General features: G+C 36.6%; 1 protein-coding gene across 1 annotated transcript; it reads left to right on the top strand.

Moving 5' to 3' along the window:
* The first annotated feature begins 11,859 nt into the window (after positions 1-11,859).
* rab5aa (RAB5A, member RAS oncogene family, a) lies at positions 11,860-16,442 on the top strand. Its single transcript, XM_065288999.1, has 6 exons — positions 11,860-12,019; positions 13,788-14,020; positions 14,089-14,240; positions 14,363-14,485; positions 14,583-14,676; positions 14,762-16,442. Exons 2-6 carry the CDS (start codon positions 13,855-13,857, stop codon positions 14,875-14,877), a joined length of 651 nt encoding a protein of 216 aa, XP_065145071.1. The 5' UTR covers positions 11,860-12,019; positions 13,788-13,854; the 3' UTR covers positions 14,878-16,442.
* The last annotated feature ends 729 nt before the right edge of the window (positions 16,443-17,171 follow it).

Below are 17,171 nucleotides of genomic sequence, written 5' to 3'. Positions count from 1 at the left end.
CCAAATTTCACCCCAAAACTCATTGGATGGATGCATGGATGATAGATACTGTAGATAGATAGATGGATGGATGGATGGATGGATGGATGGATGGATGGACGGTTTAACATTGTTTAGTTACAGTTTTTCTCAGTTGCTTTGGGGCATTTCTCACATCACTATTTGCATTTGCACAACAGTTAGTTCAACCTCCACAACATTTAGTCATTTGTGCACATCATAGTAGCAGTTTCTCATTCCTCCGAACAAATTGCAAATGCTTTTGGACATGCATCAATTGCTTTCATACAATTCTCTGCTGTTTTGTAACATTATCATTTGCTTATGTCATGTCAGTCAAAATTAACTATACTTGTGAATGCTGAATAGTCATTCCATATAAACCTAATAGTCCTCATTTCATTGCTTAAGTCATTACATACAAAAATGTTGAACTAGTTTTTTCCCCTGAAAATGTCTCCTAAATTGAGCAATTTCTGAATTTATGTGGCCAGACAGAGAGGAAAGTCTGGATGTGCAAGAATGATTACAGTAATATGTTTGTTGAATGTTCAGTTCCAATATGTACTGCAATATTGTTTACATTTGTGCACAGCTCTACCCAAAGGGAGTTTATGTTTGTTGTAAATAAGGGTGTATTTTTTTTCTTTTGCACAATGCTGTGAACAAATTAGAATTGCAAGGAGCATATACAGTAAAATGTGAAACATATATATTCAGTGTACTCAGTTACCTTACTAAATACAGTAATGTGTAACTTTACTGTATTTTTCAAATAGCTGTGCAAATAGTATATACTGTAGTGCTGTCTTGAGCATTTTCAGGTAGTGTCACCAAGATCTGACTTTTTGCATTAGAAAACATTTATAGAGGAAACTGTCATAATGAAAACATGATTAAGCCATTTGACTATCTTGTTCATAAACAATGGTGTCAGGACTTTTCATTTTGATGACACTGACACTTTCATTGACATGAATACTTGCTTTTGAGGAATGACCAATCTATTTTGAGCAAGTGACACGCTTTTGCAGGTTATCAACTAGGTTTTGCAGTTTGTACTAATTGTTTTGAGAACTGCATTAACTGTTGTGCAAATGTAAATAGTGATGTGAGAAATGCACCAAAGCGACTGGGAAAAACTGTAAACAGGTCCCAAGTGCCACCCCAAAACTCATTAGATGGGTGGATGGATGAATAGATAGACAGACAGACAGAAAGATGGATGGATGGATGGATGATAGATAATGTAGATACACTTTAAAAAATAAAAGTAGACTTAACTTAAATTTTCAAGGCAACTTGCTGCACAGCTTTTTTGAGTTTACTCAACTCTTGGATGATGTACTTCACCTAACTCAATTTACTGAGTAATGTCAACTTACACCAAAAAGTTGAACCAACTTAAACTGATTAGGTAATAAGCAAATTTCTATGTTTACTCAACTAGTGACTAAGTTGGGTAAAGAGTAATTTAGTATATCCAAATTCAACTAATCTTCATGTTTTGGACTGTGGGAGTGTACACAGAAAGGTCTCATAAACACAGTCTTTGTCTGACTTAAACCAGAGACCTTTTTGCTGTGAGGCAACAATGATGCGCGCTAACTCATTGTGCTGCCCTCTACACTGAACACACACTTCTCAATCATGGTAACAATGAACAAACATAAATCTTTAAAAATTACTCTAAATACAACATATAACTAACATTAACAACATAACAACATAAATAAATCCAGCAAACATTAAAACAGTCATCTTTTTTAGTAAATATTAACCAAAGAAGTGAACATGTCGCAATGCATGCTGGGAACCATTCCGGCCATTGTTTTTTTTTAAATTGCTTGTTCAGATTACTCAGTATGGCAAGTTGGGTGAACGAATTGGACAAAAACTTTTACATGTAAGTCCAGTCAACAAAATAATATTTGTTAGCTGAATGATTATGCTCTTTTCATTCAGTGAACACAAAATAATCAACTGACGCCCTTCAACAAAGAAATCTTTGTTCAAGTTACTTAATGTTCTTTGTTGAATGAACATTTTAAAGTTGGATTTTTTACAGTGTAGATAGACAGGCAGACAGACATATCTCCCGTCTGTTCTATTGTTTAGTTAAACAGGTCCCAAGTTCCACCCCAAAAGTCATTGGGTGGATGGATGGATGGACAGACAGATAGATAGACACAGACAGACAGAGAGATCTCCCCTCTGTTCCATTATTTATTAAACAGGTCTCAAATTTCACCCCAAAACTCATGGGATGGATGCATGGATGATAGATACTGTGGATAGATAGATCGATGGATGGATGGATGGATGGATGGATGGATGAATGGATGGATGGATAGATAGATAGACAGACAGATAGATAGACAGACAGATAGATAGACAGATAGATAGACAGACAGATAGAAAGATAGACAGACAGACAGATCTCCCCTCTGTTCCTTTGTTTATTAAACAGTTCCCAATTTCCACCACATAACTCATTGGATGGTTGGATGGATGATAGATACGATCGATAGATAGATAGATAGATAGATAGATAGATAGATAGATAGATAGATAGATAGATAGATAGATAGATAGATAGATAGATAGATAGATAGATAGATAGATAGACAGACAGAGAGATCTCCCCTCTGTTCCATTGTTTATTAAACAGATCCCAAATTTCACCCCAAAACTCATGGGATGGATGCATGGATGATAGATACTGTAGATAGATAGATCGATGGATGGATGGATGGATGGATGGATGAATGGATGGATGGATGGATGGATAGATAGATAGATAGATAGATAGACAGACAGATAGATAGACAGACAGATAGATAGACAGATAGATAGACAGACAGATAGAAAGATAGACAGACAGACAGATCTCCCCTCTGTTCCTTTGTTTATTAAACAGTTCCCAATTTCCACCACATAACTCATTGGATGGTTGGTTGGATGGATGATAGATACGATAGATAGATAGATAGATAGATAGATAGATAGATAGATAGATAGATAGATAGATAGATAGATAGATAGATAGACAGACAGAGAGATCTCCCCTCTGTTCCATTGTTTATTAAACAGATCCCAAATTTCACCCCAAAACTCATGGGATGGATGGATGGATGATAGATACTGTAGATGGATGGATGGATGGATAGATAGATAGACCATCAGTTTCATATTTTGCTGCTTACTGAATTTTTCTCCTGACATATATCTGTCAGATAGGGACATTGTATTCTGAGAATGAAACAGCTTTGTGTTATGTTTATGATATGTTTATGAATTACTGTATTTGCATTCATGCATACGCTGTAATTTTGGCATGTGAAAGTTTGCACGTAAGCATTAACATTTCCGATGGTGATGAATGAATGTGAAAATGTGTCTCTGTGGAGAGGTGCTTGTACAGTCGTAAGAAGGAATTGAAGCTGGAATCTGTTAGGCAGGAGAAGATCAATGGCTTTCAGCAGAAGTGATTCTCCCGTGGCTCTACGGTTGCTTTAACCCCCCGTGTTTCCGTGGAGCTGTCAGGTGGAGAGCAGAGTCTCATTGTTTAGAGATGAAGCTGAGTGAATCCACCCGATGGTTCACCTGATCCAATCCTTGATACAGAGAGAGATGAATTGCATTGGTCCATATAGCCAATAGAGTCACAATGAACATTTAGGCTATATATAGGTCTTAATATGCTTTAAGTAATAGTGCTACTGCACAAAAGGTTCATCATCATGTATGGTTCCTCAAGAATCATTATGTGAAAGGTTTTTAAAATAATCATTTGATATTGTCTACCTTTCTACACTATGAAGAACATTTGGTTAAACTTAAAGGTTCTTTGGATGGTAAACTTTCTTTATGAAACCCTGATAAACCATAAGCCAAAAATGCTTCTTCTGTGCACCTTTATTTTAATAGTGAATGACTATATATGTATATGGGTGTGTGGATTTTTTACTTCTTTGTAGTACACAAAACTCTGGAATACTTGATTCTGATTGGTCTGTCGCAACATTCAGAGGTTTGTTATTCCTATATAATAACTGCCTAAAACTGTTAAAAAAACGCTTTATTGGGGTACTCCTGCAAGTCATCTTTACAGTTCAATACTTTCAAATAAATCCCTTTAGGATGATAAAAGAATCATACCCCACCAAACCCCACCCCTAAACCCAACATTACAGAGGCAAAAGGAAATTGCCATATTGTATATGTCCGAATCGCCATGAGACTGTGTTGCCCTTACTTAAAAACATCATTTTCATAACAGCTGTCTTGAAAATCTTTAACCATGCCATCATTTATTTTTACACACATTTTTTATTTACTAGACTCTTTGTTTATTTGTATAATAAAAAAATGCTGAAACTACCATTTTTTATTATAATAAACAAAGACATAAAACCCTTATGCGTTGTGTAAAAATTGCTTTTGCATACAAATTAAGTTTGAATTTGCATACAAATTAAGTTTGAAAAATATGTAAAAAGAAAGTTTAATTTCTTAATGTACTAAGGGTTCAAAAGTGCATTTTGTTTCAGAATAACTTAAATGAAAACATTTAAATTTCATTAAACTATGATCGTGCCCTCAATTCAATCTGAAAATATAAAGGACACTACGACAAAGCTTTTAGTTTATGGTGCAACTCATGCGAGGAACAGTAACCTCTGATAACAAGCTATTCCATCTCTTAAACATACCACATCTAGACATTTTGATAAACTCAGCTGGTATAGACTCTGGCAGTGCAGAAATTGCTTTGTGAGCGTCTCGTGCGATTGTTAAAGCGGGCAAACTCTGTGCTTTGGTCGTCAATCATACCTACATCCTTCCCTTGAGCTCAAGGCCTTCAGCGAGAGAACTAAATTGGCTCTAGCATCATCGCTGACGCTTTCGCCGTCTTTGCTGAAGAGTGTTTTGGGTTTTTTTGCTCGCTGTGCAGAACACGAGGCCGTCTTTTGTCATCCTGTTCTTTTTCTGGGGCCAGAAGCGAGCCACTTGCTGCGTGAATGATTATGAAAAGCTTTTAAAAGCACATTAAAATAACAAGTTGTGTATAAAAAGCCTCGTGGAGATATCACAAATGTTTCCGGGAGGTATACAGAAAGGTTAAATGAAAAGAGGTAGTGGATGAGAGTGTTGCAAAAAAACTCGACTGTTTAACCAAACACCTGTTTAACTACATTGTTGCTGATGCAGGGAGATTTTTTTAGTACACTGCTGACTGCTTTGTCTCAAATACTGTACGCAAATGGATCTCAGGGAACATAAATTTTCACTTTTTATTTTTCCTTTTTATAGAATCTTATAAAAAGATCAGCAGTAGGTCAATGTGAATTTGGTATCGCTGTTTATTGTTGCATGAAAAAAAAACTGTGGTTCAGCTGGTAAGTTATTAAAGGTGCAGTGTGTAGATTTTATCGGCATCTAGCAGTGAGATTGTGAATTGCAACCAACGGTTCAGTCCACCATTTACCAAAACGTTTGGAGAGAAGCTACAGTAGCTGCCACTGGACAAACATATTGTCATCTAAGATAAAATACAGTAGTGACAAAATGCGCTCTGTAGAGCAGTATATCCATTTAGGGCTACTGTAGAAACATGGCAGAACAAAATGGTGTAGGGGGACCCGGGGTGTACGGAAATAAAAATGGCTCATTTTTAGGGAATAAACACTTAACAGTACATTATGTAAGGTCTTATACACCACTGATAATATAGTTATGTATATAAAATTGCTTTTCTGTCATTAGATCCTTCTAAAAGTTACACACTGCACCTTTAAGCATGATTTATGTTTCTGTGTCGGACCTTTGCTGTACTAAAGATATTTAAGATTAACATGATGCATTAACATGCATGCAAGTTTAAACAACTTAATTATGCAAGTTAATTCAACCTACTTTTTTAAGTTTTGCCTTGAGTTGACATTATAGAAAAACAAGTTTAATTGTTTAACTTAATTTTTTAAGTTAAGGTAACAAAAAAATTGTTGATATATCATTTTTACAGTGTACTACCGCTATGAATGGGGGAAATCGCAATGGTCAACGTAGTCCCGCCTTCCAGTAAAAAGAGCCAATCGTCAATCGTTAAAAATGACATTCTCTGGGAGATGGGCTTTGTTACTATTCAAACAGCCGTACAAACTTTGCACGTGCCCCAGTGAAGGCTTGGGACCATTTCTTAACCGTTTTTTTTTCTGATAATGTATCTCGACTTGCAAACTGACAGATCATTATAGGGTTTGTTTTGTATATTAGTGTTGTGCTGTGTTGAATGAAATGTGTGTGTTCACATAATAGAGAACCAGCAGCCAAGAATCAACAAGAGCTTTCAGGTGCAGCTGACAGATTCATTTCGAGAGCCGTATAGTGATGTGATTGTGTCTGATAAGGAAGAGAGACTATGATAAGGAACCAAGCTCTGCAATGGTTTCCTGATCATTATTCTGAGCCAGCTAAAACATTGTCAGACTGGTTTTAACAAATTATTTCTTAAACATCTAGCACTTTCAAAACTGTCAAGTTGCCCTTAAGAATTCTTTATGAAATCGTCCTGTACAGATGTTCGTTCACTCAAATACACTCCAGAATGTCAATTCATCATAACTCTTTACAAATAACCTTTTGCAATGGGACAGTCCCTTTGATAAGTCCCAGCTCTCCGTCCCGAGTCAGTCGGTCAGCACTCTATTTCTGTCTGCACTCATAAAGCCATGTCATGATATTTTTTAAATTGGCTTGGATAACTGTGTGATACCTTACTGTATCTGCTAGAGGAAAATAAGGAAAACTGCTATTCAGCTAAACTGATTCTGCATGTGAAGGAATGAGAATGAGATATAAGATAGTTAGAGTGACCTGCGTGACCATGTGTCTCATTTTTTTTTTTTTTTTTTTGCATATAATTCTTTCATGCTGAATTTTAATAGGATCATGTACTGTACTTCATGTTTCAGACACTGCCACACTTACAGGTTTTATAAACGGCCTGTCAGAGGAATACATGAATATATAACACTGTGAATCATGATGAAAGCCATCATCACCACAAATCCTCAAGGATGAGCTCCTATTTTCAGACTTATTTTAATACACACTGTTACAAACAGAAATGGCTAGTACAAGATAAACACAATACAGTATGTACTAAAAATAAATGTACAACAGTTGTCACTGGGGTTGTACCTTTTTAAAAAGTACACATATTGGTACCTCAACATATAATTAGAATATCATCAAAAAGTTTATTTATTTCACTAATTTCATACAAAAAGTGACATTTATATTACATATATTGTATATTATATTATATTAATTTATTACACACAGACTGATATATTTTAAATGTGTATTTCTTTAAATTTTGATGATTATCACCGACAACTAAGGCAAATTCAGTATCTCAGAAAATTTGAATAATGTGAAAAAGTTCAATATTGTAGACACCTGGTGCCACACTGTAATCAGCTAATTAACTCAAAACACCTGCAAAGGCCTTTAAATCGTCTCTCAGTCTAGTTCTGTAGGCTTCACAATCATGGGAAAGACTGCTGAGTTGACAGTTGTCCAAAAGATGACCATTGACACCTTGCACAAGAAGGGCAAGACACAAATGGTCATTGCAAAAGAGGCTGGCTGTTCACAGAGCTCCGTGTCCAAGCACATTAATAGAGGGGCGAAGGGAAGGAAAAGATGTGGTAGCAAAAAGTGTACAAGCAATAGGGATAACTTTACCCTGGAGAGGATTGTGAAACAAAACCCATTCAAAAATGTGGGGGAGATTTAAAAAGAGTGGACTACAGCTGGAGTCAGTGCTTCAGTCAATGAATCTAATATACAAGTTTCACTTTTTGGGCTCTATCTTGCACCCAGCGCAGTTGACTTTGTCCGTGACGCATGTATCATTCGTATTTTGCCCCGGCGCACAGCGGGTTTTTCCCGTCACAGAAGCACGTCGGCAAACTAGGGAATGAACTTGCGCTCCCTGGGTGGTTCAGCGCAAAAAAAGAGGCGTGTTCCGGCGCAAACCATCCCTGATGCTATTTTGCAGTTTCAAAAAACAATTGCGCCACTGACCAGAAAAAAAAGTTTAAAGTCAGTGGCGCGTTGCGCGTTGTTCATTATGCTATTTTAAGGGCGCATGCTTGACCATAATGTATAGGGTGCACAACGCGCATACACTTTGCTTATCTAATCTACACAGATTCAACAGTTATTTTTGCAAATCATAAATTGTTACACTTAAAAATATTAATACACAAGATAAGGGGAATCATAGTGGTGAGCATTGTGGTGATAGTTTTTATTTATTCTCATGCAAATAACGATTAAAATATTTTCATAACTTTGTTGTGTGGCTGTATTACGTTTATTTTATGTAAATAATAATTAAAATGTTTTCATAAGAAACCTTAATGTATATGAACTTGATTTGTAAGAGTACTTTGGGGTTGGACCTTGCTTGCGTTTCTTGGGTCCGATTTCAAAGCCCCCAAACCCTTTCAGCGGTGAGGGTGGACGCAGCGATGTCCTCTGCTGGCGTCAAGTCCTGAGGCAGATCCACCTCCCGTTACACGGCGTGCCCGATTTATGCTGGCAAGCGTGGGATTCCCCCGTATTAGGACGTCGGTCTCCTCGGCTGTGAACCGCTCCTGGCGTGCGCCTGGTAAATCCGTCATAATAATAGCAACCCGCCATGGAACTTGCGCCCTTGCGTTTTAAGGGAATGTTGGCTAGCGTTCTGATTGGTTTATTTGACGTTACGCCCAAACCACACCTATGAATAATGAACCTACTTCAGACCAACCCCTTATTGATTTGCGCCCGGCGCAAGAGTTATTTCTCACGCCGGGAAAATAGCAACAGCGCCCAGGATCCGCCCACAAACTCACTTGCGCGTTGCGCTTCGCACTTGCGTTTCAGATCGTTAAAATAGGGCCGATTGAATGGAATTAGTGAAATAAATCAACTTTTTGATGATATTATAATTATAGGACCAGCACGTGTATCTATACCAAAATGGTACATATTAGGACCTTTTTAAAAGGTACCGAGTTTTTTACCTTTTCAGTATCAAAGTCTTGAAAGATGGGAATATGGAAATAGCTCTCTTGAAAAATATATTAGTCATTGTTAACCTGGATTGTCTTTATTGTGCACATATGAACTATTAAAGGATTAGTTCACCCAAAAAAACAAAAACTTTGTCATTATTTACTCACCCTCATTTTGTTTGAACCCAGTGTTTTTCTTTTTTGTTCAGAACCCAAATGCAGATTTTTTTAAGTGTTGTTTTGGGTTTCCTGGTTACTATGGGAGTGGATGGTGACTGATGCAGTCACCCTTTAAGCATCAAAACGACCCAAAAGTGTTAAATAAATAACTTTATTTGACTTGTGTCATATATTTAAGTGTCACTTTGTGGGTATTTAGTAGACATCTGCTGTGCAATCTAAAAATGCTACAGGTATTATAGTTACTAAATTGAACAAAGTAAATTTAAAATACAGAATTGTAACTGGTTAGTGATTTATTATACTAACTAAAATAATGTACTTAACAAATAGTATAATTATTATGGTTTTTGTTATGGTATTAAGTTTCATCTGATTATTGTAATAATGCCACAGTGTAAAAATAAACTTTTTTTAATCCTGTTCTCATAGGGTATCAAGATGATGCCAAATTTGCCATAGGCTTAAATTTAATATTGCATTATATTAGAAAAGAGTCTCAGTTCTATATTCTATAGAGGCCGATTAAAGTACCACTAGACCCCATAGGGACCACAGTTACAACAGCAGTCTCATATAATTATGACACAGTAGGTCATAAAGGCAGCTGGTGGGATTTAAACATTGACTTTTTCTTCCAGGAAAGAAAACTAAATGGCTTCGAAAAATAGATTGTGTCTTTGATAAACTACTGCGACTTTAACATATTAATTTATGTACTATAAGATCTATGTACTGTGTAGTGGTTTGGGTGTTTCCATTGTGTTCTGTTTACATATTCAATAGCCATATTAATCACTAACTGTTTGAATAAAATGATTGCATTTAACACATAATAAATGACTTTAAAGATTATTAGATTAAACATTAATAATTTTTTTGTTTTGTTTGTTTAAAAAAAAGTTAAAGTAGTGTAATAACAACAAAATAAGAATGAACAGGAGCTTTATAATAATTGACAAAAAGCAGAACTTGAGGTCTGGTTGGAGTGGAGCATGAAATCATTGAGTGAAACTGCAAATTCAGCAATTTTGTTGTTGACTTATTGATTAACAATCTGACAAATTGCTTCATTTATGGCAAGGAACCTTTCAGATCTTTCAGCACCTGCTTTAAATGACATCAGTGCTATCCATGATCCATTGGGAACTGTCTGCTCCTTGACACATGGAGCCAATTTGGTTGTAGTCCTATTCATCTTCATTTTAGAGTAAACCACACCGGTCATGCCATTTCAGGACTATTATATATAACATACTCTTTCGGGAGTCTTTTTTTTTTGCAGCATCTTATTTTAAAGGGCAATTAAAATGTACAAGCAATTTGCTTGCCTTTAATAAACAAACAAACAAAAATCTGCCTATAGACAAAATAAATAACATTTCCAATATAAAGCAAAATATCAGTGATCCTTCTGATCCATAATATTTTGTTTAGGTTATGCCTCTGGATGAATACATACAATGCTATAAAAAGGGGAAATTTTTAAGAGAGAAATATTACTTTTAAATGCTGTGCATGTAAAGTCTTTACTCAATTTGGTGATATAAATACCAATGAAAAGTGTTGGTCAAAGTAGGCTAAGCCTTTTTCCATAGTTAAATATGCTTATAAATGCACATACAGAAAAAAAACATATATATTTAATGTTTTTGGGTTTTATTCCATCTGGTTTATGTCTTTTATTTCACAGAATTCCTTCTACGTTGTGTCCCATAAACATAAAAATTCATAACGCTGGAATTGCTATAGTTCTTTTAAAGGCTTCTTCACTGCTGTGCAGTAGGAGAACCAATTTCTTCCCCAAAAAACCTTTTAATCAAACAGTCTTACAAAATCAATTTCTTCCTAACCATCTTATACTTCTTCCCCACTATAATAGTTTGTTCAACAGCATACTTCTGTGGATGCTAAAAGTGCTTTATTGAACCAAACAGCAGGAAGGGGAGTGAAGTGAGGGAAGTGAGTATGAAATATAATTAATCATAGAGTTATGATAGATCTTGCAAGAAAAGTGTGTATTTTGGTGTGGCTTTTATTCAAAGTGATATATACTGCAATGCATTTTTATCAACATGTGTGTTCCCTCGGGATCGAACCCATGACCTTTGCTTTGCTAGATTTCTCATAGCTCCTTTTCCAAATTTTTTGCAAGGTGCATAAGACCTAACACCGCTATTACAAAATGAAGTCCTTGCGCCCCCTGTTGGTAGATTTTAGAATGTCAGCAACATAATTTTGTTTCTCAGTAACGAGCGCAAACTTGATTTCAAACAGCTTTAAAATGTAATGTGTGTTTATTTGAGATTTAATACACAAAATTACTAGACAATTTATATAAACTCTCACATGAAAGTTCGATTTACATTTACAGTTGCATACGTTACTGTAGTGTTTTGAACATTACCGTGGTAAATATTAAACTAGTAAAGTATAGTAATTATTTAAGTTTATATTTATATAAAATGTAGTTAATAATACAGAATATAATAGTATATATTAACAAAATAATATAACGTGGCTACCCCAAGACAAGGAAGTACGTAATTGCGGGGCGGAAATGTCATCTGACGTGGCATGAGGGGCGGAAACGCTTGTTTGTGTTTTGGTTCTGAAGGGGAAGTTGCGAGAGAAAAAAAGGAGGAGACTTGATCGGGGTTGGTAAAATTCCCATTAACCGACCCCAATAATAAGGAGAACCTCTCTTAAATTTTAGCACCCCTTCGTCGGAAATCAGTTTTCGCAACATATCGGCTGGCATTCAGGTAAAAGGACACCGAATACGTCCGTCAAATGTGTCGTTTTCTGTTTGGCGTATCCCCCAAGCTAGTTAGCCACTTTAGCTTGCTATATTTCGTCAAAAATATCACAGGCCCCTTTACTAAATTCTACCCACAAGAGTGAGTAAACCCGATTTGTTCAGCCTAACATATACATACAAATAATCTGCTTCCTTAACGTAAGATGTATGACTGTATACTTGACCAGCCGTGTTGTGTGTTTAGTTGTTGCAGGTTATGTCGGAATGCAGTTGGGTTGCAAACAGTGTTGAAATATTGGACTGAAAGTGAAATTACAAGCGGGGTCTTTTTTCTTTTTAAATACTGTAGTTATTGTCGTTAATATTTTCATTTTTAGGATATTATGTGGATGATTCCTGTCATTGAAGTGGCTATTAGCTTCTGGGTTGTCTTGACGCCTTGTTTTTTTTGCTTGACGCTCATGGGTGTGTTTAAAAATGTTAAGTTTAAGTTGGGTGTCACAAATTTAAATGTAATGTCAAGTTGTTGTTTTTTTAGGCTTATGAAATGCTCTGTTGTTGATAGTACATGCTTATTTTGGCTTGATGATTCACGAACAGGAGGACTGTGTGTCAACCTTAAACCCAGAAATCACTGGCTTGTTTTTGTCATTTTTAGGCCTGTCATTAAAATTGAAGGCATTTTGACCACCAGTCGTTGTCTCTCACAGGGAATTTGACTTTTGCCTTGTCATAAGCTGTGCTTTTGTTGTTCTGCTTTGCGATCTTAGTTTTACTTCTGGCTATAATCACATACTAGCTTCTTTACCTGACAGTTAGATGAATGCAACACATCATTGTGATTTGTATCCTGCCCCAGACATGCTTATATCCTGGCCTGCTTTAATATGCAGATGAATCTTACTGTCAGAGCACTAGCTTCTTTTTTGATGATGCAACATCACACGAGCAGTTTTATTGCTGGCCGTACAAGCGTTAGGGGTCTGTTTTTGTGGTCTGCTATTTCACAACAGCAGTAATGGCGCTCCTCTGACAGTGAAAGTGTTTTTTCTGCTGTTTTAAGCCCTGGGGTCAATGCCGCAATAGCGAATGTCATAAAATCTCATATGTCTAGTCTTGTATTCCAGGTCTGTGGAGTCATTGGGATGCTGGAAGTATTTGACACAGATTTTTGTGACAATTCCTGTTGCATTGTTGCAGTCAGGCTAAATGAGTATGCTTGTTTTGACTGCTTACTCAGGACATTCTGTGCCGAAAGGAGTTACCATGGTTACAGACATAATTTTTCTGCTGGGATTTCATCAATGTTAGGTTATGCTGAATAAAACGAGTATGTTCAGTGTTTTTCAATAGATGACATAACAGTCAATTCTAATATTAAGGATTCCCTGAAAAGTAGCTCCTGACTGTATAGCTCATTGTATTAGCAGCGCAAAAGGTCATGGGTTTGATACCCAGGCACCACAAATATTGATAAAAATGTATTCCTTGTAATGCACTACTCTGTAAAGTCACTACTCTAAGCGTCTGCCAAATTCATGAATGTAAATAGTCACACCCACGACTGCCTTGAGTCGATTGTGATGATAAGCTGTCATGGTGTCACATATTCAGCCTCTTACCATTTGTCATCTCAAAAACAAAAATAACATTTTACTTACTATTTATCTTTGCCAGGAAAGAACAGGAAGAGGTCATCTGTGTCTATAAGCAACGTGAAAATACTCTTTTTCATTTCTCTTTTTTTTTTGATCACGTTCTGTGCCACGCAGCCAGTACTGGAACAGCTTTCGGTGAGCGTGTGACCACCTGAAGGAGACTGGGTGATTGACAACTGTCATGGCCAATAGGGGAGGAGCAACACGCCCCAACGGGTCCAACGCGGGCAATAAGATCTGCCAGTTTAAACTGGTCTTGCTAGGAGAGTCTGCTGTGGGGAAGTCCAGCCTTGTACTGCGCTTTGTCAAGGGGCAGTTTCACGAGTTTCAAGAGAGCACAATAGGAGGTAAAGGTTTTGTCACTAAATATATCTTTGCATGTTCGTACACTTTCTCACACGTCTTTTGTTCACAGCGGCGTTCCTAACACAGACGGTGTGTCTGGATGATACAACGGTAAAGTTCGAGATTTGGGACACAGCCGGACAGGAGCGCTACCACAGTTTGGCCCCCATGTACTACAGAGGTGCCCAGGCTGCCATTGTAGTTTATGATATCACCAATGAGGTAAATAAGATTGATGATAAATCGTGACCTGTGGCTAAATAAGCTTATTGATATATTGTTATTATTTCAGTATTTCAAATACTTTAAGATCATACTGTAATTTTCTGTCTTTCAACATAAAGGAGTCATTTGCGAGAGCAAAGAACTGGGTTAAGGAACTTCAGAGGCAGGCCAGCCCAAATATTGTTATTGCTCTGTCTGGAAACAAGGCTGACCTTGCCAACAAGAGAGCTGTGGACTTCCAGGTATACATGACCTTATTAAAGATCAGCGACAGTTCATGGTCCTGACTTTGGCTGTCTCCTTCACCTGTGTTTGTTTATTTTTATGAATTTTTTTCAGGATGCTCAGTCATATGCAGATGACAACAGTTTGCTTTTTATGGAGACGTCAGCAAAGACTTCCATGAATGTGAATGAGATCTTCATGGCCATTGGTAAGATTTTGTAAATTCAACACAGGTTGGTTGATTGTAGGAGCTGAATATTTAGTGTTTATTTTTTTGTTTGGTTTCTCCTCAGCGAAAAAGTTGCCCAAGAGTGAGCCCCAAGCTGCCGGAGCCAACAGTGGGCGGAGTAGGGGCGTGGACCTCACAGAGACAGCCCAACCCACTAAGGCTCCCTGCTGCAGCAACTAATGCAAAACATCCCCCCCAACCACCAAACTCTTGTTACTGCAACAACTAACGCAAGGTCCCGCCCTTCATCCCGAGTTTGACTAACTAATGAAATGCCTCCGCTTTCTTCGTTTCCACAACTCTCTTACGCTGTAACAAAAGCTCTGCCCCGCCCATGTATCTGCGGTGTTTTTGTTTAGTTGTTAATTTCTGTAAAGACCCAGGCCTGTATTCATGATTAAGACATACTGTAATATATGCTGTCACACATATGCCATTTTCCTGACCTGGACAAGCAGGGTGGGGCTTCCAGAAGAGTTCTTCACCTGCCCTGTCGCTATACAGAACTCTGCAGTCAGTCTTTCTTTCTTTCTTTCTTTCTTTTTCTCAGTTCTGTTTTCATCTTTTTTTATGATTTTGTTTTATAGAAATGAACTTTAAAGAATAATGGATGCATGTATCACTACAAGGCCTAAGAAAGGTAAATCAAAGTTTTAACTTCAATGGCACACATGGTGAGAGAGAGAGAGAGAGACAGAGAGAGAGGATAAGACATATTAGCACCGCCCCTTGCTCCACCTCTTCTTGTTTTTGGCCCGTCCTGATTCGGGATGTCCCAATGGCTCTGTTCAATGGCAGACTGCCCACTTCCTGAGGTTGCGCTGCCAAACAACAAGCCCACCTCCTTCTTAATCTCTCAAACACACACACGTAGGTCCAAGATCCTGCCCCCTTTGTTATTCTCTCACCAGTAAGCGAGCCTTCATGTTTTTTAAGCATTATTGGCACTTTTGGTCCTTACAAATGAGTTGGTGTGGCTGCACTTGCGTACAGTAGCATAACAGGCCTACACAAGGACACATTGTGCATTTATTTAGAGAAACGTACACAATTCTGCATATACAATTAGTATACGTTCACCTGCACATATATGCACCAGACCGGATACATTCATTATTTTCTTCTTTAGTTTGTTTCTTACTTCATGCCTTGCACTAATTTTTGGTCTTGATATTATCTCAAGTACAGCCAGAGTGATATAAATATATATAAATAATTTACTGTAAATAGGGTGTTGCAATGTATTCGTCTTTTCCATTTAATGTTGCAGGACTAATGCTTGATAGGGAGTTAGATAATCATAAAAAATGTACAGTAACCAGGAATTGCTTTGATAGGGGTTTGGAGTTGTTTCTTTTTTCACAAAATGGTTAAATTATAATCAATGGTGGTCTTATAAAAATGTATGTAGTGTTATTAACAAAAAAAAACTCTTGCTTTTCCTTAGTGGTCTGTATTGTAATTTCCATGCGAAAGCAAAAACGATGTTTTCATCACCTGATAGAACTAACAGTGTATACATCAAAGCTTATGATGGTTCTTCCTCTGCTTTTTCCAGTATCAAACAACACACCCAGCCACTTTTAACATTCGCTCAGTCTTTTGCCTTTAGGATACTGGTACCACATAAATTCGCTGCTACATTCAACTTTTTGTCTTTTTTGAAGCATTCCCATTTGAATTAAAAAAATGCATTTACCTAAATATTACTGTTAATGTATCAAATAAATTTCTTATAAATGGTATTGATCATATTTTGTGTTCAGATGGCCAAATTAACTTCTAGTCTTAACACTGAATGGAAATCCCATCACAGTGCAAATGACACACTCATGTATAGCCTTTGTTTATGTTTAATTATACATAGTATACAAGTAAATTGTACCTTGAGTCATTTATTTGAAATGTACGTGAATATTGTGCTGTTTTTTTTCTGTGGTTAATTGCAGAAAAGTGTTTTTATTTATCCCCCTTGTCTGGTTTATGATCGCCCAGATTTTATTTATATATGTATTGGGCTAATGGGTGATCAGCACTATTTAAATCAAACTGGTGCTAAACTTCTTTTGATTTAGATGGATCAAAATACAGTTGTAGTTAAACAAGTATTATTATTAAGTTACAACAACAAAAATGGTAACACTTAAAAAATCAGTTCTTTTAACATTAGTTAAGTACATTATTTAACATGAACAAACAATAAACAATACTTCTACAGCATTTATTCAACTTAGTAAAATGTTTAATTTCAAGAAATGTTTAAAATCAAAAGTCTTGTCTGCTAACAGTAGTTAGTGCACAATAGCCAATGAACATTATGCACAAACTAACATTAAGAAATATTAATAAATGTAGTAAAATTATAATGCTCTTGTTAGTTTGTGTTAGCTTATGCATTCATTTTATTTTGATAATAAAAATGATTTTTAGTGTTACCATTAAAAAATGTAAGGCCATCTTTATGTAAAGGGAGT

The sequence above is a fragment of the Paramisgurnus dabryanus genome, chromosome 19 (assembly GCF_030506205.2).
Source record: "Paramisgurnus dabryanus chromosome 19, PD_genome_1.1, whole genome shotgun sequence".
NCBI classification, from domain to species: Eukaryota; Metazoa; Chordata; class Actinopteri; order Cypriniformes; family Cobitidae; genus Paramisgurnus; species Paramisgurnus dabryanus.
This window is presented reverse-complemented; position numbering and strand designations above follow the sequence as displayed.

What these genes read in the sequence shown, in the direction of transcription:
- rab5aa (XM_065288999.1), top strand. Translation starts at nt 13,855, where the DNA reads ATGGCCAATAGGGGAGGAGCAACACGCCCCAACGGGTCCAACGCGGGC. An exon ending in AGAGAGCTGTGGACTTCCAG is followed by an intron (nt 14,486 to 14,582) that starts GTATACATGACC and finishes AATTTTTTTCAG; the next exon opens with GATGCTCAGTCATATGCAGA. An exon ending in TGAGATCTTCATGGCCATTG is followed by an intron (nt 14,677 to 14,761) that starts GTAAGATTTTGT and finishes GTTTCTCCTCAG; the next exon opens with CGAAAAAGTTGCCCAAGAGT.